Here is a 25242-nt window from a genome sequence, read left to right as displayed (position 1 = left end):
TTTAGCACTCTCAGAAGTACAGGGTTATTTTTTTTCATGCTTCAGGTCCTTTCAAATTTGACTGGAGTTTTAGCTACTGCCAGAGAGACAACACATAATGAACAAAGGGTCCTCAAATTTCCTTGAACAAACAGTGAGCAATGAGAGGAAAATTCTGAATAACGTTGGGACAAAGTTAAAATAAAATTCCACCCTGATTTTGCTGTTCTACACGTATGTCTACCAGCTATGTAGATTATCATTTTTTATTTGCATTTCAAAGTTTAATCTTCCACATGAACGCAAAAATAATACCTCATCCCCCCAGGTTGTGCAGGAGAAAAAAGAGACAAGGGGTTGTTTTTTTAATAAGAAAATGCTCCAGCAATCACAGCATGGTTTCGTATGATATTTTGTGGATTTTATCTGTCAGTCATGTTTAGGCCTGCACTTAAACAGATCTTAAAACTGTAGAGAATATATGGGTGAAAGTCAAGGTCAAACCAGTGGACAAAAGCTGATGATACTGACGAATTTTTAATCAGCCAGGGAGGAATAGCCATCCTTAATGCAGTTCACCCTAAATATGCTGTTAGCCATTAAACAGCTGTTTTCTGAAGGGGAACATGTGAAGACCAATCCCAAAACAAATAACACCCTGCACACAGACAACGCTACATATTGTGTAACATCGTCACTTATTTCACCTGTATTTATTAAATTATTGTGCACTATAAATTTAAACAGTCAGAACGATTATTGATTGAAAAAAATATTAAAGGTAGATACAGTATGTTCCAGGAAAAGATAACTAATTATTCAAATATTTTATATATATTATATATATTTTTCACTCATAACAGTGACTTTTTTAGTCACAGTGACTGCTTTTAATCTATCGTTTGTCTCAGATGATATACCCTCTGCACCGGTAAAGCTGCAAGCAGAAGCGTCTTCATTAAGGAAGGGCCAAATATTTAAACGCACCGGATCTAGCGCACGACCCGGATTCTGAGAGGCTTCCAGACAACTGAACAATGCGGACGTCTCTGCCAGCCCTTTCATTCCTCACCGCTTTAGTTTTCTACGGGTGCAAATGTGTGTCAGCTTTCGCCTGCCCGAGGATCTGCCGATGTTTCTCCCACACAATCCGATGCAACAATGTCACACAAGGGTCAGCGCTGATGATGGATCACAGAGAGAAGAGACTGTAAGTGCCGTCTTGGATTTTACGCTGCGTATACTGTAAAGATTGTGCGTGCAAAAACAACAGACAACACCGATAGTAGCTGAAATAGAAAGTGGTCAGAACTGATTGATAACTGATATCACATTATGGCACTTGAATTCATTGCTATCGATTTCTTACTGCAAATGACTCCAAGACTAATCCGTGCGTATTTACGCACGGAGCTGTTATTTGCACGAAACACACTTTGGTGTGTTTGACTTTGGTTCGACTGATATGTGCTTAAAATAGAGTGAATACAGGGCTGTAAAAGTGACCACTAGGAGCTTTATCCTTTTCCCCATTCGATCATATTTGAATATTTGTAGTCATGTATGTACATCAATGTACTTTTTGAAGGTTAAATTTATCAGGTTGTTTGGCTCTTTTATATTACAAGATGTTCTTTAAGAGATGCAAAAGTGATCGTTGAAAGGTCTGCACAGCCACAGCCATGGTTTCAGAGCCATTTGTCTGATGGTTATATAAATATATAGCATATGCACAAGTCCACTTGTACACAAGACCCTCCAACAATTTCCATCCTATTCTGAGAATTTTTATGTTCAGGTTTATTTTTTTTCTGCTAAACCACAATTCATGTTTTGTTACATCAGCATAGCAATGGTGATCATCATGCTGTTCATCAACATATCTGTATGTCGGCTTGACATACGTTTCAGCATGGAGTTCACGCGATCACCTAAAATTTTAACATCGATTAAAAAAACCCAGATAAATCTGTTGCAAACTGAAAGATCAACATCCATCTCATGTTTGTGTTTGCTGTTTTCCTCATTCACTAAAAGCACAGTAAACACCTACCACTCTATTGTTAGGAAACAGAAGGCACTGTACGTGCTCAACTTTATTACTTGTGGAGAAAATGTCAAGTTGATCTAACACGGTCAAGGACACGGAGTTGCCTCTAGGTTCGTACTCAGTCAGGTTCTTGTTACTACAGTAGACAATCATGGGCCTTCAAGGTGGGAAATCTTGACCCATCTGTTAAGTTACAAAAACCTTGAGTCTCTCTTGATAAGTGTCTATGAAGGCCAGCACACACACACACACACACACACACACACACACACACACACACACACACACACACACACACACACACACACACACACACACACACACACACACACACACACACACACACACACACACACACACACACACACACACACACACACACACATTCCAAGGAGTTTCTGTTTAGTCAGATATTAACATTATCAGTAGTTTTAAATATTTGTCATCTTCACTGCGCTCACAGTTTGTTAGGAGGTCAGACCATGTTTGTGGATTTCCATGTACTGTACAACAATTCTTTTTGGAGCATTAAAATATCCTCTTTTGCAGTGTATCTATAACCTGTGGTATAGCAGCTGTCATAAAATCACCAGTATTTGTTTATGAGGCATTCAGAAATGAATTATTCCTCTCTAAATGTGTTTTCCAGATTTTTCTATCACCTGTCTTTGCACACAATTTCAAGCCATTCATTTGATGGTCTGAGAGGAGTTCAGAGGATGTAGGTATTAACCACCCTTTCATAGTCTTCGACTACTCTGACATGTTGTCATCTGTTTTCTTGTTGAAGTTTTTCCCTAACCCTTTAAACCTGAACCATGAAATAATTTCCCAAAAAATGTAATAGCAATTACTCTCAATGTAATCTTACATAAAGTTGTGTATGTCAACTTTGATTTGTCTAATATTTGCTAAATCTGGAATTTGCTCACATCCAAAATGCAGTACGTGCTTATATACATCAGATTTATCTAGAAAAAAAATTATTAAACTAATGATGTAGAATTCTCCAATCCTGTATTCATTTTTCATTTATCCTTAACCACAATCTCTCCATGAAGAGGCAGCTCAAAGGCGTTGTCTTTGATCAGAGCAAAGTAGAATAAATTAATAGTTTAGTCAGTCAACAAACTCTTAATGAGATTTAATGTTCTCAGTTCCATTATGCAAATTTCAGTTAATAAAATGTATACTTAAAGCATTTCAGTATACATTTAAGAATATATTTTATCCATACTTTACATTTTTTTAAGGGTACATATTGCTATCTGGTCACTGGGTTTCAGTGACCCTTTCACAAAAATAAGCCATCGTACACAATGATCAGTGTTTCATGTGGAATCTTGCCTGTGCTTTGGATGATCTTAACAGTTTCTGCTTTCTGTACAGTGAGATTGCTCAAAGTGTAACCCTGGAAAACATTGAGACGTTAGCTTTTAATAACCTCCTCAGCCTCTACGAAATGTAAGTCTGATCTGTTCACATCTAAATACACAAATAAATACTGTAACACAGGTGAGGTTTAATAAATCTTAATATTGCTTTGTAGTTCAATCCAGAACACAAGGAGCCTGATGCACATTGGCAGAAGGACTTTTAACAACCTTCCAAAACTGCATTACTTGTGAGAGATCTTGAACTGCATCATTTAATCGCTTAAGAAACAAATCACTGAATGACGTGTGCCTTTTTTTTTGCATCAACAGGAGCATCTCCAATACTGGAATAACATCCTTCCCTGACTTTACTTCTATTAATTCTCTTGAATCAGAGTTCATCTTGTAAGTGCTTCTACATCCTGAGTTATAATCAAAAAAGCATGTTATCATCAACACATTACACTTTACTATAAACCAGTGTACTGTTGCAGGGATATATGTGACAATCTATATCTACTGGAAATACCTCCAAATGTTTTCATTGGAATGGCAAAAGAATACGTTACGATGTAAGTGAATCAAAAAAAGATGACTACATGCTGTTGGTTTAATCCCTCATCTCTAATCTTGATCATGTGACTGATTGCAGGAACATGTACAACAATGGTCTCAGAGAAATACACAACCACGCCTTCAACGGGACAAAAATCGATAAGCTGTATTTTCATAGTTGTTGTTGTTTTTTCAAACCGAGTATTTTAAATTACATTGTCTTCAAACAGCATTTTGCTTTTTCTTCATTGTGCTACCTTTCATAATCTTAGGGTACTGAAGAATAATCGAAACCTCAGAGTGATCCACAGAGATGCTTTTGAAGGAGCCACGGGCCCTGGGGTCTTGTAAGCGATATTTTTAATCCCTCTTAAAGGTCATTTGTTCTCAGGTTTAGTGTGGAGAGGAGGAAAGAGGTACATGTTCATCGATCCGACCGTTCACATCAGCAATAAGCAGTGTTTGCTGATGAATGACAAATGGCAAACAAGATGATGCTTCATGTTTTGAGTAGTTTTTCTTTCCACAAATGATCCTCCTCCTCTTGTTTCTTGTACAATGTGGGAGTCCAGTATAAATCATTCAGTTGTACAAGGTTGTATTTTACTAATGACTCCCTTTCAATTGGTAAAGTGGTCAGAAAGGGTCACAGTCTCACATGTTTGTCGTCTGTGACTCTTCACAGGGATGTGTCGGGGACAGCTCTCATAAATTTACCAGCACAGGGACTGGAGTCCGTTCTGACTTTATTCGCCCAGTCGGCGTACGCTTTGAAGAGCTTGCCTCCCCTTCAGGGCCTGTGGAGCCTACGAGAGGCACACCTCACCTACAACAGCCACTGCTGTGCACTGCTAAGCTGGAACAGCCACAGGTAACACTGTGTATTTCACAGTGTTCAGATCATTCAACTGGATTTATTTTTCTTACAATATCAACACAATATAACTATGAGCATTTGTTGTTCAGCCAATGGTGTTCAGTTAATGGTGAAGGTAGGTTTACATGATATTCTTTCTTTTATCGCAGAGACCTTCCCATCAACCCTGCATATAATATTGGCTTTTTTAACTGTGGTGACGGAGATCCATCATCAAGGTAAAGAGACGGTTACGATTCCATTTCCTGTGAGGCTTGAACGTGACTGTGAGCAGCCTCAGCTGGCAGCGTCACATATCACCAAACCATTGACTATATTACTCAGAAATGATTTTTCTGCTAGAAATGACAGATGTTGGACTTTTTTGCTGGTCATATCAACCTCTAGTCTAAATCGTTCTATTTGAGATGAGAGGAGTAGAACAAATTTTTTTCTCCTTTTTCTTCTTCTTTGAAAACAGGGTTCAGCATGTAGCTGGAGATTCAGAGGAAACGACTCTAGTCAAGGATGTTCCATTTTTTTCAGATGACGATTTGTTTATTGAGGCGGAAGGATATGGAGACGTGAATTTCCACTATCCAGAGCTCCACTTCTGTCAGAAACAATCGACTTTGATCTGCACACCTGAAGCAGATGCTTTCAACCCCTGTGAGGACATTGCAGGTTTCCGTTTTCTCAGAGTGGCAATTTGGTTTATCAACATACTGGCCATCACGGGTAACCTGACAGTCCTCCTGATCTCCTTCTTCAGCCGCAACAAGATGACGGTGCCTCGTTTCCTCATGTGCCACCTGGCTTTTGCGGATCTCTGCATTGGGATCTACCTTTTGATGATAGCCACAGTCGACTTGCGGACACGCGGTCACTACAGCACATATGCTATAGAGTGGCAAACGGGGCCTGGATGTAGAGCTGCAGGCTTCCTGTCTGTGTTTGGCGGGGAGTTGTCAGTCTTCACACTTTGCTCCATCACTGTGGAGCGCTGGCACACCATCACCAACGCTCTGCAGGTGGAACGCCATCTGGCACTCACACAGGCAGCAAGTATAATGGCGACTGGGTGGCTCATCTGTCTGGGGATGGGGATGATGCCCCTGGTTGGTGTGAGCAGCTACAGCAAAGTCAGCATGTGCTTACCCATGGACATTGAAACCCCTCTGGCACAGGCCTACATCATAATTATGCTCTTCTTCAATGTGGGGGCCTTCACTGTGGTCTGTGCCTGTTATGTTCTTATCTATCTGTCATTAAAGAATCCTGAGTTCCCCAGAAGAAGTGCAGACACCAAGATCGCAAAGCGCATGGCGGTGCTCATCTTCACAGATTTCCTCTGCATGGCTCCCATTTCCTTTTTCGCCATCTCTGCTGCATTCAAGATCCCCCTTATCACAGTTACCAATTCTAAGATTCTGCTGGTCCTCTTCTTCCCCATCAATTCTTGTGCCAACCCCTTCCTGTATGCAATCTTCACCAAGGCATTCAGAAAGGAAGCATATCACCTCATGAGCATCGTAGGCTGCTGCAAGAGCAAGGTCAGAGTCCATCACGTGAAGGCCTACTGTGGTGAAAACACAAACAGGAACAAGTCAGGATCCAAAAATGAAGGATCAGGAAGAGAGTTGAGACCGGCTGTGATGTCTGGTCAGAGATGTCACCTGAAAGAGGAGAGGAAGCTCACCTGAATTAAAAAGAGACAGAAAACACTTTTAGACAATTAAAAAGACAGCAAGGGAATGAAAAGAACTCAGTGTAAAATATTTACCTGCTGGCACGTAACGTGTTGTTATAGAGAGACTCACCTCGTCCTGTGCTGTTGGAGATCTTGTCATTTTATTGATTAGAAAAAAAAAATCATCGGAACTGTACTTTGAAAATTCTACGGTGACTTTTTCTACCAAGTCTGATATCAGTTCAACACTAAACAGACCTTGGATGTGTTGATTGTTCAATTGTATAATCACTCATGACAAGTACCACCTGTATTTCACGTTAAAATGTCATCTGTTTCAAAAACATATGTAAGGGTAGACATTAAGACAAGGTTTTGATGGACCCCATCATTCTGTCAGCTGAAAATTATAATCTCTTTATTTATTACAATATTTATTTTATTATTAAACAAAATAAATGGACAAAAAATGTAAAAAGTTTAAAAAAAGTGTTATTTCATCAACTAACAATTTCATGTTAGTTGTCACTGTTCATCTGCTGTTTGTGTCATACAGTAAGTTGCAACTGAATGGACCATGTTGTAAGTCGTCATCTTCATCTCCAAGTGAACCAACCCACATCTGTTACAGTCACTAATATCAAACTTGTTCTTAATTTACGTAGGATAAATATTTTATTTTGACATTGGCAATATATTTTTTCATTTTTATATCATCTGTATGCATGTTTGTGTGTTTGTACAGTATGTATGTATATATGTATGTATGTATGTATTTTTTATTTCCAATAAAATAAAGAGTTAATAGAAATAGAATAGGATGAAAAGTATAGTATAGTATAGTATAGTATAGTATAGTATAGTATAGTATAGTATAGTATAGTATAGTATAGTATAGTATAGTATAGTGGTGTATTATGGTATAGTGTGGTGTAGTATACTGTAGAATTCAATAGTGTACGTTGATAATTTAAGTTTATTACTGTTTTTATTTTGCGTGGTTTTAGGTGACTCTGAAGGGAGATATTCTTTTCCAGAACATAACTAGAAAATTCTACCTTTGTGCTTCACCAGATTTTACACAGAAATAGCCGTGCTACGTAATTAGTCCTTTTACAATTTTGCAATTTTTGAAAACATTTTTATATTTGAAAAATAATATGCCCCATAGCACACCTCCTAAATATTATGCCAAGTGTTCTTGGCTACCTCAATGAATTAAGGCTTTACATCATACTTATGTGTAGATTTTACATTTTTTAAGGGATATGTATATTATTTACCGATCAAGTTGAAAATACTGTATCTAGACTTTTTAATGGTGAATAGGGTAATCGTAGTTTTTATCGTTGGCCACGAGGTGGAGCTCTTCTGAGAAATAGTCGGCTGCACCGGAGAGGTTACAGGTTTGTTTTGTTTTTCTTAGCTGGCTTTTATAAATTTGTGTTGACAACAAAAACAACAACAACAACAACAATAATAATAATAATAATAATAATAATAATAATAATAATAATAATAATAATAATAATAATAACAATAACAATAAAATAAACAGATGTGATGTGATGCTGTGCTGTCAGACTAGGTAGTTGTGTCCAATCTAAAAGAGTAAAATACGGGAGGAAAGTACGTATAAACGTTTTGTTTGCCGCTGAATTCATCCCCTGTTTGCTGTGCGGGCTTCGGGTTATATTCGCTCTTATCTCAGTCCCGCCTCTATGGGATACTTTCAGTGACGTCGACCTAAGTACACTTTCCTCTCTCCAGCTGAATGTAGTCTGGGGTCAACAACTTTTTACGCACGCTGAGTGGAAGTGTCCCCGGTGGGTGATGTGGGTTATTGTCGGGAGGTAAAGTGTGCGGATCGCTTAGAATTAAACGCTGAAAGTTTCCAGACTGTTACTCCGGGACGGACAGCAGACAGGACCAGAGAATGGCAAAGAATCCAGCACCAGGCTCGTTTGGAATTTTTCTCTGCTTTGTGCTTTTTTCTCTGCCAGGGAATCCAGTCAGCGGTAAGTTGTGTTTGCATTAACATGATGTGTGAGTTTGTAGCCTCTGATTTTGTTGCCTCGTATTGATTAGTCTCAAAATATAACTCGAAAACACCCCAGAATACTCATCTGGTAAAGAGCCAAAGTTGAGGAATTCATGCAAGCATGCGTTGATAGAACAAAATATTTATTACATATTTTTTTACTAGAGTTATGTTTTGTAAAATTATGTCCGAAGGTCTTTTTTGTTTTGTTTAATCAAAATCAAAAACGATCAGCTGATCGATTATTTACAGAAGTTAAACAGCTGATCGGATCGTGACGCAGGGGTCGATAAAAGTGTAATGAATGAATATATACCGCTTTAATAAGAACTACGAACACAATGACAGAACCATACTCATAACGATTACTTATAACTGTGATTCTTCTTATTAGTAGTTATTTATTTGTAATAATTAATAGATTGCTGTGATTATAAAAGTAGAGTAATTGCTTCTTTAGGGAGGATCTCAGCACCAATCTCACTTAGTTAACAGTAGATGTCAGATTCTGAGTACAACATTGCAAGTAATAGTGCTTTGGTATTTGATGCCATTCAACATGCTGTTCTATTTAGACCACATGTTTCTATTAGTCCCTATAAAATGGTTTTAACATCTCCGTCTGTACACAGCTCAGGGTCGGGTCCATCGTCCCACCAGGATCTCTGAACCTGCTGTAAAAGCAGGACGTGTTTCAAGGGTCTACCTCACCCCAGATCAGCTCAAACGTCTGCACTTCAAGCCTACCATAGGCAGTATCCAGCTGTCAGAGGGCCATGAGGCTAAATTCAACTGCTCCATCGATATCCCTGATGCCAGGCTGGACCCCATCATCATCTGGATGAAAAATGATTTGGATCTGGTTGGAAACTCCCAGCTGGTGATCAACGAGCTTCAGAGTGTCGCGGATGGAGTCACAACTCTCTTTTCTTCTGTCAGGTATGTAACGCACGGAGCTGAAGCAAAAAGTCAGGCATATTACAAATACTGAAGCGTGTCTTTATGTGTTGTTTTACAGCATTGAACATGTGCAGCGAGTGGATGCTGGGTCTTATCGCTGCAGACTGAATATCAGCACAAGGATGATCGAAACGCAGCCAATCATCGTAAAGGTAGAAGGTGAGTTTCGGTATGATGACGGCATTCAGTGCTTCTAAGCGTGTCCATGTTTGTGATATATATGTGACTGGTTTGCAGGTCTACCGACATTCATCCAGCACCCAGAGGACATGAACGTAACAAAAAACACACCTTTCAATCTGACATGTAAGGCAGTAGGACCTCCAGAACCCGTGCAGATCCGTTGGCTCCGTGATGGACTACCAGATAGTGACATCCGTGATTCTCCTAGCAACCTTTATGTATCAGGTGAGATGCCCACATTTTCCACACTTACTAGGACTGACTGTTATAAATATAAATACTCATTAAGAATGTTGGCTGCCAGTTCCTCTCAGACTTCGCTGAGATGTGCCTTTTCTTGCTGTTCTCCTTCCACATTGTGCAGTGACTGAATGAAATATAACCAAACGTTAGTCTGAATGAGAAACAAGCTTTCTGATTTATCAAATGAGACGTCATAAATCAGAGCAACATTAGAAATGTAGAAATCTTTATTATCGGTCTTTCCATAGCAAGAACATATCAATACATAAGAAAAGACCAAGATTTGTTTTTAAAAACACTAAACTGTCTATTCTTTCTTTGACAAACTTTTCATGTATTACAGGAAAGATGCCAAATGTCTCTTTTTAGTTGTCCTGAGCACAGATGGCTCTTTTTAATTAAGCACAAATTATGTTGTGCTTTTTTTTTTTTTTACTGAAAGTAAAAAAAAAAGTAATAAGACTGGTTAGTTAATTAGATTGGATCTTTCTTGTGTAAAAACCTGTAAAAGTTGTTTACTAGGAGACACTCACAAGATGAAGTTTTTATTTATGTCAGTGAAGCAAGCTACCTCCCGTGACTCCCATGTAAACAGACAAATGAACGTGAGGCGATTCAGCGTGGTGTTACGTCTCATCACTTCGGTGGTGGTTTCTCTTCTGCCTCGTCTCTGCTGCCTCAGCATCTGTATTTCGTTTACTGCAAACTCATTTATCTAGTGGTCGGTGTCACTGGCATCCTGGCGCACTGCTTAATGCTTAACAGCGGTTATCCAGGCCCAGGGCTTCTTTTAACACTTACACTTAACACTTAATATCACTTGCTTACCCTGGAGTTAGAAGCTGATTGATGAATTATTTTGCGTGTATGGTAAATATGTCTGTCTGAGCAGCTGGTTAGTTTAGTTTAGCATACAGACAAATGGGACAAACAAGCTCTGCCCAAAGCTATGAAAGTTGGGACCTGTTGCCCAGCTGGAAAGTTACTGGTCACAACCAAGAAATAAGAAATAAGCATGCAGCCACCTATAAAACAGAGTTAACTTTTTGTTTAGCAGCCATTAAAGGTGCAGCTGGTTGGATTTTGTGACCTTTGAAACTATCTAGACAAGCTGTTCCTACTTGTTGCCAGGCGTCACATGAAGCAAGCTATCCTGCAGCTGAATACTACTACATGTTAGTATTCTGAAATGTTACTTTATATTACAATTACCACTAATTTTGATTTATTATTATTTTTAGTTTCACTGTTTGCTCCATAAAATGTTCTAGAAAATGCCCATCACAATGTCGCAAACCTCAAAGTGATGAATCACTAGTTTAATCTGATGAGCAGTCCGGAACGCAAAGATATTTATTTTATCAACATAAAAAATTAATGAAAACAACAATATATTCATGTATGATAAATAAAAGAATTTGTACAGTAAACAAATAATCAGTTCAGAGTTACAGTTAAGAAAGGACCAAGAGTGGGAAAATGTTTCATGAAGATACTGAAATCAAAGCTGAAGACTATTTTTTAAAATCACAGAATCAGTTCAGGTTAATGTTTTATTTTGGTGCTACTGAGAGCTTTACGATAAAATTATCGAAATTACATAGACATTTATGTCTCCACGACTGATCAAATTTGAAAAAAAGAAGAAGTTTTTTCAAACATGTTTCTGCTGCTTTCTTGTCCACAAACAAACATTTATTATTAGAGGTATTATCTCTCTGCTTTGCTCCTACCCTTCATTTCCAGCCCACCGCGGGTTAAGCAGTAGCCGGCGAGCTCTGACATGGCCTGAAGCCGAGGGGTTAAACATTCAGAGCTGTGGTTTGATCCAGCATGTGCAAGAGCCAGGGCAGTGAGGGGGTGGGGTGGGGGGTGCAGCACAGGGAGTCTGTTCGGGGGTTGGCTCCGTGGACAAAGACTTCATTGACGGGACGGCCCACTACCTAGCAGGAGGGGCTGGACACAGAGGCTGGCAGGCCACCAGAGCTCTGAGCAGGACTGAATACTGTCACAACACAACAGAGTAAACCCACTTCTGCAGACCCAACTTGTGCATACTACAGGTGTACACACTGTTTTACCACTGAAGCTTGGATCTAAAGTTTATTTTAAGGAAGTGTTTAGCATTTAAATTGCTTGAAATTAATCCCGTTAAAGAGGTTTAAAAGTTCAATCACTTATCATCACTTAATGTCTCAGATCAGCAGAGTGAGATCCAGTCCATGGTGGGAACGAGGACACAGGTTTGACTCACACCAAACCTAACATGGTATGAACAAATATAGAGCGAAAAGTCTAAGTTTAAGTTTAATTGTAATCCGGCGGAGTGGTTTGGATGTATTTGCATCCTGAACTTAAAAGAGCAAAAGTAACATGGATGTCTCAGGCAGCTGGAATGCTTTCCTCTGTAATTTCACGTTTCCATTGGAGTGGCTAACCCATCTCTTTTTTCTATAGGTTGTGTTTTGATTCACTTGCCAAGCACATGGAAAGCAGAAATATGAACAATTGAACTTTAAACATTTCCTTTTTCTAAAACACTTCAAAAAATGTTTTTAATGAGCCAAGGGATTGAGATGCATGTTCTTGAATCTCTGTTTTTGACCGTTAAGTTTCTGTGACATACAAAACCACCCAGACAAGATAACACATATCTGTTGTCGCTTCTTCTTCTTCTTTTCCTTTTGGCTTTTCCCTTCAGCGGTCGCCACAGCGAATCAATTTCCGCCATCTGACCCTGTCTTCTGCATCCTCTTCTCTCACACAACTACCTTCATGTCCTCCTTCATTACATCCATAAACCTCCTCTTTGGTCTTCCTCTAGGCCTCCTGCCTGGCAGTTCAAAGCTCAGCATCCTTCTACCAATATATTCACTATCTCTCCTCTGGACATGTCCAAACCATCTCAGTCTGGCCTCTCTGACTTTATCTCCAAAACCTCTAACATGTGCTGTCCCTCTGATGTACTCATTCCTGATCCTATCCATCCTGGTCACTCCCAAAGAGAACCTCAGCATCTTCATCTCTGCTACCTCCAGCTCTGCCTCCTGTCTTTTCCTCAGTGACACTGTCTCTAGACCAAACAACATCACTGGTCTCACCACAGTTTTGTATACCTTTCCTTTCATTTTAGCTGAAACTCTTCTATCACACATCACACCTGACACTTTCCTCCACCCGTTCCATCCTGCCTGTACACGCTTCTTCACCTCTTTTCCAGACTCTCCACTGCTCTGGACTGTTGACCCTAAGTACTTAAAATCCTCCACCTTCCCCATCTCTTCTCCCTGTAACCTCACTCTTCCACTTGGGTCCCTCTCATTCACACACATGTCTTCTATCTTACTGCGGCTAACCTTCATTCCTCTCCTTTCCAGGACAAACCTCCACCTCTCTAGCTTCTCCACCTGTTCCCTGCTCTCACTACAGATCACAATGTCATCTGCAAACATCATAGTCCATGGAGATTCCTGTCTAACCTCGTCTGTCAGCCTGTCCATCACCATAGCGAACAAGAAGGGGCTCAGAACTGATCCCTGATGCAGTCCCACCTCCACCTTGAACTCCTCTGTCACACCTACAGCACACCTCACCACTGTCTTACAGTCCTCATACATGTCCCGCACCGCTCTAACATACTTCTCTGCCACCCCAGACTTCCTCATACAATACCACAGTTCCTCTCTGGACACCCTGTCATAAGCTTTCTCCAGATCTACAAAAGCACAATGCAGCTCCGTCTGGCCTTCTCTACTTCTCTATCAACATCCTCAAAGCAAATACTGCATCTGTAGTACTCTTTTTTTGGCATGAAACCATACTGCTGCTCACAAATGTTCACTTCTGCCCTTCGTCTAGCTTCCACTACTCTCTCCCATAACTTCATTGTGTGGCTCATCAGCTTTATTCCTCTGTAGTTGCCACAACTCTGTACATCTCCCGTGTTCTTAAAAATGGGCACCAGCACACTTCTCCTCCATTCCTCAGGCATCTCCTCACTATCTAAGATCCTGTTGAACAACCCAGTCAGAAACTCTACCGCCACCTCTCCTAGACACTTCCATACCTCTACAGGTATATCATCAGGACCGACTGCCTTTCCACTCTTCATCCTCTTCAATGCCCTCCTCACTTCATCCTGACTAATCTTTGCTACTTCCTGGTCCACAACAGTCACCTGTTCTAGTCTTTGTTCTCTCTCATTTTCCACGTTCATCAACTCTTCAAAGTACTCTTTCCATCTTCCCATCACACTACTGGCACCTGTCAATAGACTTCCATCCCTATCCTTAATCATCCTAACCTGCTGCACGTCCTTCCCATCTCAATCTCTCTGTCTTGTCAACCTGTATAGATCAGTCTCTCCCTCCTTACTGTCCAACCTAGCATACAAGTCATCATAAGCTTCTTGTCTGGCCTTTGCTACCTCTACCTTCACCTGTACTCCTGTCTACTCTCCTCAGTCCTCTCAGTGTCCCACTTCTTCTTAGCTAACCTCTTTCTCTGTATACACTCCTGTACCTCCTCATTCCACCACCAAGTCTCCTTATCTACTTTCCTTCCAGATGACACACCAAGTACTCTCCTACCTGTCTCCCTGATCACATTAGCTGTAGTTGTCCAGTCATCTGAAAGCACCTCCTGACCACCTAGAGCCTGTCTTAACTCCTTCCTAAAAGTCATGCAACACTCTTCCTTTTTCAGCTTCCACCATTTCATCTTCTGCTCTGCCTTTGCCCTCTTCATCTTCCTCACCACCAGTCATCCTACACACCACCATTCTATGCTGTTTGGCTACACTCTCGCCTACCACTACTTTGCAGTCACTGATCTCCTTCAGGTTACACCGTCTACACAAGATGTATTCTACCTGTGTGCTCCTACCACCACTCTTATAGGTCACCCTATGTTCCTGCCTCTTCTGGAAGAAAGTATTCACTATAGCCATTTCCATCATTTTTGCAAAGTCAACTACCATCTGTCCTTCTGCGTTCCTCCCCTGGATACCAAACCTGCCCATCACCTCCTCATCACCTCTGTTTCCTGCACCAACATGTCCAATGAAGTCTGCACCAATGACAACTGTCTCTCTTCTACGTATACTCTGCATCACTTCATCAAAGTCCAGCCAGAATTTCTCCTTCTCCTCCAGCTCACATCCTACCTGTGGAGCATACCCACTAACAACATTGAACATCACACCTTCTATTTCTAGCTTAAGACTCATCACTCTATCTGACACTCTTTTTACCTCCAGGACATTCCTAACACACTCCTCCTTCAAGATAACTCCGACTCCATTTCTCTTCCCATCTACACCATGATAGAACAACTTGAACCCTGCTCCTAAACTTCTAGCCTTGCTACCTTTCCACCTGGTCTCCTGGACACACAGTATGTCTACCTTCCTCCTCTGCATCATGTCAACCAACTCTCTACCTTTTCCTGTCATAGTTCCAACATTCAACGTCCCTACTCTCAGTCCTATACTCTTGGTGTTCCTCTTCTCTCTCTTCGTGCGAACACACTTTCCCCCTCTCCTTCTTCGACCAACAGTAGTCCAATTTCCACCGGCGACCTGTAGGTCAACAGTGCCGATGGCGGTCGTTGTTAACCCGGGCCTCGACCGATCCGGTATGGAAGTCATAGGTTTGATTCGCATCTTTGATTTGGCAAAAAGTTTTACGCCAGATGCCCTTCCTGACGCAACCCTCTGTATTTATCTGGGCTTGGGACCGGCACAATAAGACACTGGCTTGTGTCCTCTTGTGGCTAATTAGCACATTATTTGGGAAAAAAGTTGTTTTGCTAGAATACTTCTGACACCATGTAAAAAAAAAGCTTCTGTTTTGCTCTGTCTCTCTCGTTTGAAGCTCTTCCAGTCATATTGTCATACCTGAGGTTGTTTTTAAGAACATCGTGGTACTTTTTACGAACAATTACTAGAATCTAGAGAAACTTTTTTCAACTTGACGGGTATTGAACTTAAAAGATAATGCCGTTGTTTTGACATTTACTCACTTGGGGTTTTTCTTGGTGCATTCTTGCTAAAATTAATCAATTTCTTTAGGAATGAAATGTTTGCACCGTGCTCACTGCGCTCCACCCATGGTTTGCCATGCAGTACAAAATGAGGCATGTTGTAGATGCAATTTGCAGAACTGCAATTTGCAGGCTGCATGTATCCTTCATTTCTGTTGAACAGTATTAAACCACGAGATTCATGTAATTTGATTGAGTTCATCAATTTCATGTGAATGTAGCTGAATTTCCTGTACTTAGTACAACTGTCAAAGATCTGTCATTGTGCAAACAACATACTCTGTCTGTAAAAAAGCAAAACTCTGTTATCTTGGCCCTCCAGAGCAGAGAAAGGCAAACTTATTGGATGCGATACTCTGCAGAGGGAAAGCAAGATAGGCTATTCTATTTAGATTTTCAGAGGTTTCCAAGACAGAGGCAGTGAAAAACAGAGCACAAAAGAGACATTATTTAGCAGCTGTCCCAGTCCTATTTCAACAGGACAGATCTGTGGCTGTTGAACGATGGGAACTGTGTGTCAAGGAAAAAAGACGCAGCAACAGGTTTGGTACTGCAGCTTATCACAGATAGAGGTTTGATGTGGGTATACCACAGAAAGCAATGCTGTATAGAGCTTTGAGGTATAATGAAGGAGTGAGTCATCTCCAAATGACTAATTTTTTTCAACCCTTCAACATTGCTTCTCCTTTGAGGCTGACATGGCAGTTTTTTCTCCTCAGTCATCTTTAAAAGGAATGTTTAGTTTGCAAAAAATTGAGAATCTGCGTGGCCGGCTTGGATATTTCTCTTAATGTTAAAAAAAAAGAAAAAGGCCTGAATTGTCTGGATATTATTTTATTGTCTTAATTTTGAGGATTGGCTGTTCATATTAATTCATACAGCAATGAATGTGTAATAAAGGTTCTTTCCAATGTGTCAACTGCAGGTGTGGATAAGTTTACTCAGTTCAGCTGTGAAGCTCACAACATGAAGGGTCTAACTACATCCAGAGAAGCGAATATCAACGTTAAAGGTAAAAGTGTCTCGTTCTTGGCCTGTCAGACTTGCTCTCTAAACTGACCATGTGCTTTATCGTTATAGAACTCACCAATCTGTTGTGTTATATTGCAGTTTCTCCTAGCTCGGTGTCTAATGTCACAGTGCTGGAGAGGCAGTCCAATAAGTTGATGTTGAGCTGGACTCCTGGACATGACGGTTTCTCCCCTCTGACGAATTGTCACATCAGAGTAAGTCCCACGTCTGCACGAACCATCCTGTCGCTGAACCCCACATGGATCCTCACATGTTCCTTTTGACTAAAGGTGAAAGAAGTGAGTCGGAGAAAAGGGGAGGTGATGACCACCCGGCTCATCAATGTCACAGTGCCACCTTTCCAGTTTGAAGTCCCTGGCCTGCAGGCAATGACATGGTACAACATGAGTGTTTCCTGTAGCAACGAGGTGGGGGCCTCTCCTGTCGCCAAGTGGATCCAGAGCAACACCACAGAAGGAGGTATGTGAGTTCTTCATTAACCACGGAGCAAAATGAGAACTGCTTGAAGTTCATTCGATGGAGGTTTGTGGATTTAATCAAGAGGCTCTGTTTGCCTTGAACCTTTTTTCAAGTAGGTCTGCAAAATGCATCAGCACCATAGCTTTGGTTTCGGGAATGTGAGCGCTCTCTAATTATGCTATGTCTTTTCTAACCAAATATGTGCTTAATATAAACTATTTGTAGTAGAGAAGTAAAATACTGTAAGTAGCATTTACTGCAATTCAAACTACCTGCTCTGCATTCAGCAAACCCCTTTGAGCAAGTGTCACATCCTCTATGTCTCTGTTTTTTGTTTTTTTTTCCTGAAGATTCGTACAGGAAATGGGAGTGGTCTCCCTGAGAAAACACAAAGTGTTTTCTTGGTGGAGCTGCTTTCAATTTCCTTCCTAAAGCCACTACAGGGGAGATTTTAGTTGAAAGATTTAAAGTGTTCCAGGAAATGACCACATACCAAAGTGTAATCAAAGATCTCAATGGAGGAGCAGCTTTATTTTCTCTATATGTTTATTTCATAGGCTGAGATTCTTTTATAGGAAGACTCTTGATTTAATTGGAATTCCAGCAATGGTCTAATCCTGTTGCATTTCTTGTTACATTCTTAGTGCCTTCAAGTTATCCCCGAAATGTGACCGTGCAGCTGAACGAGTCACGACTGGTGATCAGATGGAGGCCTCCTCCAGAAGATAAGATAAACGGCGTCCTGCGTGGTTATGATGTCATTGTCAGACATGGCAGACAAATGCTCAAGGTGAGCCTGTCAAGTCTTGATGACGCTTTACTTCTATGAAGGATTTCACATGATTGGTTTGGTTAGTTTGTCTGTTAGCAAGATTTTACAAATGTGAATGGATGGATTTATACAAAATGTTCTACAAAGATGGACCTAGCATGATGATTTACGATTAAAATCACTGATTTCTATCATAGATATTTAGACAGTGTAGACAGTGAAGTGTAGTTCAATGCGACTGCTCACCAATTAAAAATGCACTGTTATTCCAAATGCTCAAAAGCACCTGATTGGTGAGTGTTCTCTTTATAATGGATGATTGTAGCCCGATTTGCTTTACCGTATGTTTATATGGATATATATGGATATTACTGCATGGGGCTCAGGATGAAGATCACAGATCATAAATTATTTTTACAAATATCTGTTTTTCATTTGTGTCTTTTGGGGGGTCTGGCTTGAATACAGTATTTTTTTTTTCTCTTAGAGCTACAAACCTCTCAAACAATGAGTAATGCGTGACACATATGAAAAGAATCACTTTTTCATTTTGGAAATATGTGATCCTCCTCTTTCCTGGACCAGAGGTCAGCTTCCCCATTGTCTGTGAACACTTTATTTTTTTTACTCCTCCTCTTTAGTGTCAACAAAACAGGGAAAGTAATGATGACAGGTGCTTTTTTTACAGTTACACTCTAAAAACAGAGAAGCTCAGGTTCTTTTCATAATCATCATCATTCCCAATGCATCATTGTACAGAACTGTGTCTACATCATCGTGCCTCTGTTCTTGTGTTAGTACTCTCTAGTGCAGCATTGTGTTTCCTGTCCATCCTGTCAATGTCACACTTAGAGGAAGCTGATGATGTGAAAACTGGTGTTCACTGCTTTTCTTTGTTAGGTATGCAGCTTTGAGTCACCACAGTGTGAATGGAAAATGAATACAACAGGATGTATAGCTCAGGCCAAAATATTCTTTGTGTTTTCCAGTCTGTTTGTGATGTCATGATCCACAAAAAGTTTTGTAATGGTGGGAGTTACTGGAAATATTCACAAAGGCAACTTGCTTAATCCTAGTAATCACCTGTCCCTTTAAAAAAAACCTTACTATGAAATTTAAAACGAAATTTAAAAAAATAAAGCAAACATCTTGAAATCGGAGGAATAATTTGTTGCTATTATTTGTGACAGTTTGTGTACTTCAAGCTAGAAATTATAGTGGTGTTATCCGCTACTGAAGCCGATGCAGATGTTTAAATATCTGTTTCCTCGTGTTGCCCTCAGTTTGGTACCACCAACAGGATACACAAGTAATCATGAATTCAGCACTTTGGTAAACAGAGGAACCCCAGATACCACGATGTGGTGTTGTGAAATACGAGGCTATGTCAGTCACATGTTCCCTCCTGTTGCAGCACATGGGTCCATCCAGAAAGTTGGTCTTCCCTTTTTTAGAGTTTCATTATTTGAGATCATCCAAACCCAATTTCTGTGGGATTTTACAAAAAGGTTTCACAGCTTTGAGGGACTTTTTGTTGCCGTACATTTACTGGAAATGAGTAGCATTATGGGGAAGCAGTGAAAGAAAGACTTGCCATCCAACAAATGTGTTGAGTTGAATCTGAGATGTTTCACAGAGGAACAAGACGTTCCTCAGCATGCTGTTCCACCAGTATGTCATCAAAATGTTTCGTGTTTTGTTGATCTTAAGATCAGCTTCTCTTTTCCCTTTTAAGGACTCAATGTTCCGTGTCATTCATCCTTTCCTCTGATCTGCTGTATGTTCCTCTAACTGGCTGCATTTGTCTTAACCAAGACAAGGATGAACTTTTCCTTTTTTTTAAAGAGAAATGCAATTTTGATGCAGTAAAAGTTTTAATTTTTTTTGGTGTTGTTTCAGATCCATAGAAATACCACCATGGCCTTTGTAGAAGTGCAAGAATTCAACTTGACCTACAGTGTGGAGGTGGCTGCATGCACACAGGCAGGGAGCGGCATGGTCAGCCCACAAGTCTGGCTGTTTGTGCCAGAGAACAGTAAGCTGCTCTATTGATTTATCTCCTCATCTCTCCATCTGGACACGTCATAATCTGGCCAACGTAGTTCAGCTGATGCATTGTTCCAAAAGCAGAATACTATAAATTCCTTATGATGATATGGATGATATGATATCAAGACTGGCAGAGCTGTAGGTTCGGTAATATCAATCTATCAATAAACTTTTGATCGGATGTACGTATATCACAAATCTGAAAATATTTGGCAAGGATCGCCATGAAATGATTATGATGTATCGATCAATTACAAAATGATATTGATTGATTCTGACAAATTTGATATGTGGAGATGTTGCCATGATTTTAATTTGACGGATATAAAACGTCAATAGTAAATATCCCAGTGGTTATGGTGACATAATCAGATGTATCTTGAACAACTGTTATATTCTGAATGTTAACTTCCAAACGCCGCTCATGTCAATTTATTCTTCTCGTCACAGAATCAGTCATGTCTCCTTCCTCCAGTCCTGACACCGAGGTCCCTGACTCCGTCTACATCGTGCTGGCTGTGGTGTGTGGCTTCTGCCTTCTGATGCTCATCCTGTCGGGTGCTATTTGTGTTCGCAACAGGACGTCTGACTCTTTCTTTGGGTATGCTGATGAACTATCAACTGTTCAAATGCAGAATGATTATCAAGCATACTTAGAATTGATAGGCTTATCTTTTAAATTACGGCATGACTCATTCGTTATTTTGGTTCATCTTGACTGTTACATAAACACAATTCGTTGATGCTGTCGCTCAGTTTCAACTGTTTGTTCTTGTTATATTTTATTATTATTTCTTCATTGATACATGGTATTGTCAGTTGAACCACTGAAGACTTCTAGTAATAAACATTGTTTGCTCCTTCTTAATCAATAGAGGCCTTTAATAAGCCTGCAGCAGTAGAAATGGACAATAACCAGCTGGAATGCAGTGTGTGAGTCCGGTGACTCAGTCTTGCCACTCAGGATATAGATTGGGAATGTGTCACAGGCTTTCGCTCGGATAGGAAAACAGCATCTGACAGCTCAGACGCTTTCTTCCTGATACCCGTTTGTGTGCGATTACTAACCTGTAATGACATTAGTGACAGGTTTTTACTCACTATTCAGCCGTTCCTGCTGTTTTGTTTTGTCTGCCCCTGCAGCCGGATGTTCGGAGGCAGAGAAAAGCTGCGTCCTATTGTGCAGTACACTCCCCAGAGATCCTACAACCGATCAACCACAGGAATCACTCGTATGTCCTCGTCTGTCCCACTGGAAAATTCATTAGCATGTTGTCATTTATGCAGTGCATAACTTGTGCTTTGGCTACAGTTGGGAATCTTGGCGTCAGTGAAGAACTTCAGGCCAAACTTCAGGATGTGATGATCGTGAGGAACCTGCTTTCCATAGGAAAGGTTCTTGGAGAAGGTGAGTGAATCATTTCCTTTTTGGAAAAACCTTAGTTATTATTTCTACAACCATACAAACAGTGTTGCCCAGAGTACTAAGAAATTCATTTGTGATGATACTTTATCAGGTGAGTTTGGCTCTGTGGTGGAAGGACAATTAAGGCAAGTGGACGGAACGTCAGAAAAGGTCGCTGTGAAGACGATGAAATGTGAGCTTTCTACCACTGAGATGTTCATCATTTTAGAAGCACAGCACAAAACAAACAGAAAACATCTTTGTTCTCTTTCTTCAGTGGACAGCTTCTCTCAAAGGGAGATTGAAGAGTTCCTGAATGAGGCGGCCTGCATGAAGGATTTCAACCATCCTAATGTGATCAGACTGCTTGGTAGGACCGATGTTTTACTTGTGTGGAGATCCTGTGATTCTTACCCATGGTTCAGTTTCAGTACTTTTCCTCTGACTTGTTTTCTCTAGGTGTGTGCTTGGAAGTGGATTCAGGACGTTTTCCCAAACCCATGGTCATACTGCCTTTCATGAAGTATGGAGATCTGCATAGCTTTCTGCTTCGTTCACGTCATGGAGAGAATTCTGTGGTAATTTTCTCGCCAATCACTGTAATATATATTCCTTTTGAAGATGTCAGATTTACATTTGAATGTGTTTTTATCTCTACTCAGTTCTTGCCCACCCAGACGCTCCTGAAGTTCATGGTTGACATCGCTTTGGGTATGGAGTATCTTAGCGGTCGAAACTTCCTTCACCGTGACCTGGCTGCTCGGAATTGCATGTAAAGCCCTAGCATTGAACATTTATTTGAGAACACATTTAGATTAAAAGAGATTTGTTTAACTATGTTAACCAATTTTTTATTGTTTGTTCCACAGGTTGCGTGACGACATGACAGTGTGCGTAGCAGACTTTGGGTTGTCAAAGAAAATTTACAGTGGAGATTATTACCGACAGGGCAGGATAGCTAAAATGCCAGTGAAATGGATCGCAGTAGAGAGTCTGGCAGACAGAGTCTTTACTGTAAAGAGTGATGTGGTAAGTGGCTCCATCTGCTCCCATCCTTTCTGTCTTTAGTCATTACACATAAATAGTCGAAAATGTCAGATGAAAGTCCACAATGCATGTTGTAGTTGTGTTACAAGTTCATATATAAACCCCTTTTTTGATCTACACAAGCAACCAAACTGAGCTGTAGCGCCCTCACCACCCTTTATGCTCGCCTGTCTGTCCTTCATCTGTATCTGTGTTGTCACATGGAAACAGAAAAAAAGTCCCCCCCAAAAAAAAGTGCAACCAAAAACTGAATTCCAAAAGAGGATGAATGCATTCACACTTCAGTGTTATTATGTACCTTCAATTCAAATGTGGTTGATGCTGTTGAAATAATGTTTAGCACGTGGTTCAAATCAGCCTATGATAAAGGGTTATTATAGGAGGGAGAACAGCAGTTTATGGTTCTCACTGCAAGCTTTTGAAATGATGACATAACATCTGAAGTCCAAGTTGTGTGTCACGCAGTGGGCATTTGGCATTACCATGTGGGAGATTGCTACACGAGGCATGACACCATACCCTGGTATCCAGAACCACGAAATTTATGACCATCTCCTTGAAGGACACAGACTGAAGCAGCCAGCAGACTGTCTGGATGAACTGTGAGTATTACAGTTGATTGAACAAACCTTGCAGGGCTGGGTGCAACATTGGAACCTAATATATCACTAAATTTAAAAATAAGACTAGCATTTCACTTAAAAGGTAAAAATTTGTGATGGTTAAACTGCGCTAACCAGAGCATTTCCATTATTTTGAGCACCGAGAAATTGTTTTCTATGTGAAATTCTGATATAGAATGTGCACTTATTCAGACCCCCACACATATAGTGGAGAGAACAACAAAAATCCAAACACTATTATTTCTTTTTTTGACCTGTGTTTAGGTATGAGATCATGTACAGCTGCTGGAGGACTGATCCACTGGACCGACCCTTCTTTCCCCAACTGCGAGAAATGTTGGAAAAAGTCACAGAAAAGCTTCCAGAATCTTACAGTAGAGATGATATCATTTATATTAATACCAGCTTTCCAGAGGAGGATCCTGAAGGAGAAACACTTTCTGCAGGAGACCCTATGCTAAACTCATCACCTTCATGCAGCCGCCAGGTAGCAGAAAATTCTGTTGTGACTGCCGACATTCACGGGAGCCTGGAGGATGAGGAGGACGACCGATACGTGGTGGTGATCACCTCGGATTCCGTCCTCAGTTCGACTGCAGTGGACACTCACCTCTTGTCAAGTCAAGTTTTAAGTCAAACAAATGGAGATATGGCGACAGATGTGGCGACGACGGACCTCAGCTGCAGTGAAACTTCTCTCCTGCTGTAAACACCGGTACCCCTGCAGATCCAGACTTTTACAAAACTGCTGCCACGGTTCACTAGTACAAAACGTGATGCCTCATTGCACTGGGAGCACCTTGACGGGCCCTGATGCAGACTTTCTGTTGTAGCTCAGTGTTAGGAATGTGTTCATGCACGTGTTATTAAGCTGAAGGTCCACTGAACTGTGAAAATGGTCACTGTATTGAATTTTGTGTTGTATTGTAAATATTGAAGTGAACACAACCTATATAAATTAATGTTATATACTATAAAATGACATTATTCATAGAATTCTTAAAAACTTTAAAATTTCATACATTTTTTTCCCACAGAAGTCCTTATTTTGGTAATGTATATTTTGATGTAAATCAAATTTAAAGTGAATGTGAAAAAAAGTAGCTGCTATGTCATCAAAATGTTATTAAAAGACAAAATTAGATAATATGTAAGAGTAATTATAAATATAAAATCAAGGCTGTTTTCTGACCAAAAACGAGTTGGAGCTCGGATGTATACTCGTCAAAGAAAAATCCTATGAAGGAAAAAAAGTACAAATTCTGCAGCAGACAGCCTCCTGGCTGTACAATATTATAGATGAATACCACTGATGTGTGGGTTTACAATCCTTATACTGTTATTACTTCCCATGTCGGATTTAATCTAATAACGAATCGTCCATTCTCTTTTGATGCACCATTTGCATGTCTATATTTATTAATCATTAATGATTTTAGAACAGTTGTAATGTTTCCCTGACAGATCGGAGGAGCGGAACTGATAACGACTCCTACATTAGACACAAGACAGGAATCACGTTACAAAGGTGGACGAGCAGTTTAATCCGTAACAACGTGTCGTTGTGTTATAAATGTATGATACTTTGTATGAATTGGTTACAAATGTAACCAACTAGTAAACAAACACGCGTGCGCTGTGATTGAAATGTTATTAAACACTGAAGACGCTGCTGTGGTGTGTTCACGGACGGTGGGAGATTCGAAGACGACAGGCTATCTTAGCAGCAGCTAGCTGATCCTCAATCTATATTTTTACTGTCGGCGTTTGGATACATTCAGCCAGTGTGACCACACCATAGTCACCTAGAGCATTTAACTTGCATTTTGACGCGTACTGTTGTGAATAAAATGCAGCTGTTCTGGAACCAGTGCAGGTAA

At 40.3% G+C, this 25242-nt stretch overlaps 2 protein-coding genes across 2 annotated transcripts; both read left to right on the top strand.

The window, feature by feature from the left end:
* Positions 1-1016: 1016 nt before the first annotated feature.
* lhcgr (luteinizing hormone/choriogonadotropin receptor) lies at positions 1017-6519 on the top strand. The gene is made up of 11 exons (XM_068326903.1): positions 1017-1189; positions 2679-2750; positions 3419-3493; positions 3579-3653; positions 3736-3810; positions 3900-3977; positions 4058-4126; positions 4233-4307; positions 4646-4831; positions 4987-5055; positions 5298-6519. The coding sequence occupies exons 1-11, from the start codon at positions 1017-1019 to the stop codon at positions 6517-6519; spliced, it is 2169 nt and encodes a 722-aa protein (XP_068183004.1).
* Positions 6520-8274: 1755 nt separating this feature from the next.
* mertka (c-mer proto-oncogene tyrosine kinase a) lies at positions 8275-25067 on the top strand. The gene is made up of 19 exons (XM_068327993.1): positions 8275-8524; positions 9180-9486; positions 9566-9666; positions 9745-9915; positions 16901-16987; positions 17086-17201; positions 17277-17466; positions 18111-18256; positions 20138-20273; positions 20738-20888; positions 21431-21519; positions 21600-21695; positions 21805-21885; positions 21970-22062; positions 22152-22270; positions 22355-22464; positions 22562-22721; positions 23205-23341; positions 23627-25067. Exons 1-19 carry the CDS (start codon positions 8443-8445, stop codon positions 24069-24071), a joined length of 2817 nt encoding a protein of 938 aa, XP_068184094.1. The 5' UTR covers positions 8275-8442; the 3' UTR covers positions 24072-25067.
* Positions 25068-25242: the final 175 nt, after the last annotated feature.

The sequence above is a fragment of the Antennarius striatus genome, chromosome 11, assembly GCF_040054535.1.
Source record: "Antennarius striatus isolate MH-2024 chromosome 11, ASM4005453v1, whole genome shotgun sequence".
In the NCBI taxonomy this organism is placed as follows: Eukaryota; Metazoa; Chordata; class Actinopteri; order Lophiiformes; family Antennariidae; genus Antennarius; species Antennarius striatus.
Note: the sequence above shows the minus strand (reverse complement) of the source record. Positions and strands in the feature narration are given on the sequence as shown.

What these genes read in the sequence shown, in the direction of transcription:
- mertka (XM_068327993.1), top strand. Translation starts at nt 8,443, where the DNA reads ATGGCAAAGAATCCAGCACCAGGCTCGTTTGGAATTTTTCTCTGCTTT. An exon ending in TGACGAATTGTCACATCAGA is followed by an intron (nt 17,202 to 17,276) that starts GTAAGTCCCACG and finishes TTTTGACTAAAG; the next exon opens with GTGAAAGAAGTGAGTCGGAG. An exon ending in TAATGTGATCAGACTGCTTG is followed by an intron (nt 22,063 to 22,151) that starts GTAGGACCGATG and finishes TGTTTTCTCTAG; the next exon opens with GTGTGTGCTTGGAAGTGGAT.
- lhcgr (XM_068326903.1), top strand. Translation starts at nt 1,017, where the DNA reads ATGCGGACGTCTCTGCCAGCCCTTTCATTCCTCACCGCTTTAGTTTTC. An exon ending in CTGAGAGGAGTTCAGAGGAT is followed by an intron (nt 2,751 to 3,418) that starts GTAGGTATTAAC and finishes CTTTCTGTACAG; the next exon opens with TGAGATTGCTCAAAGTGTAA. An exon ending in CTTCCAAAACTGCATTACTT is followed by an intron (nt 3,654 to 3,735) that starts GTGAGAGATCTT and finishes TTGCATCAACAG; the next exon opens with GAGCATCTCCAATACTGGAA.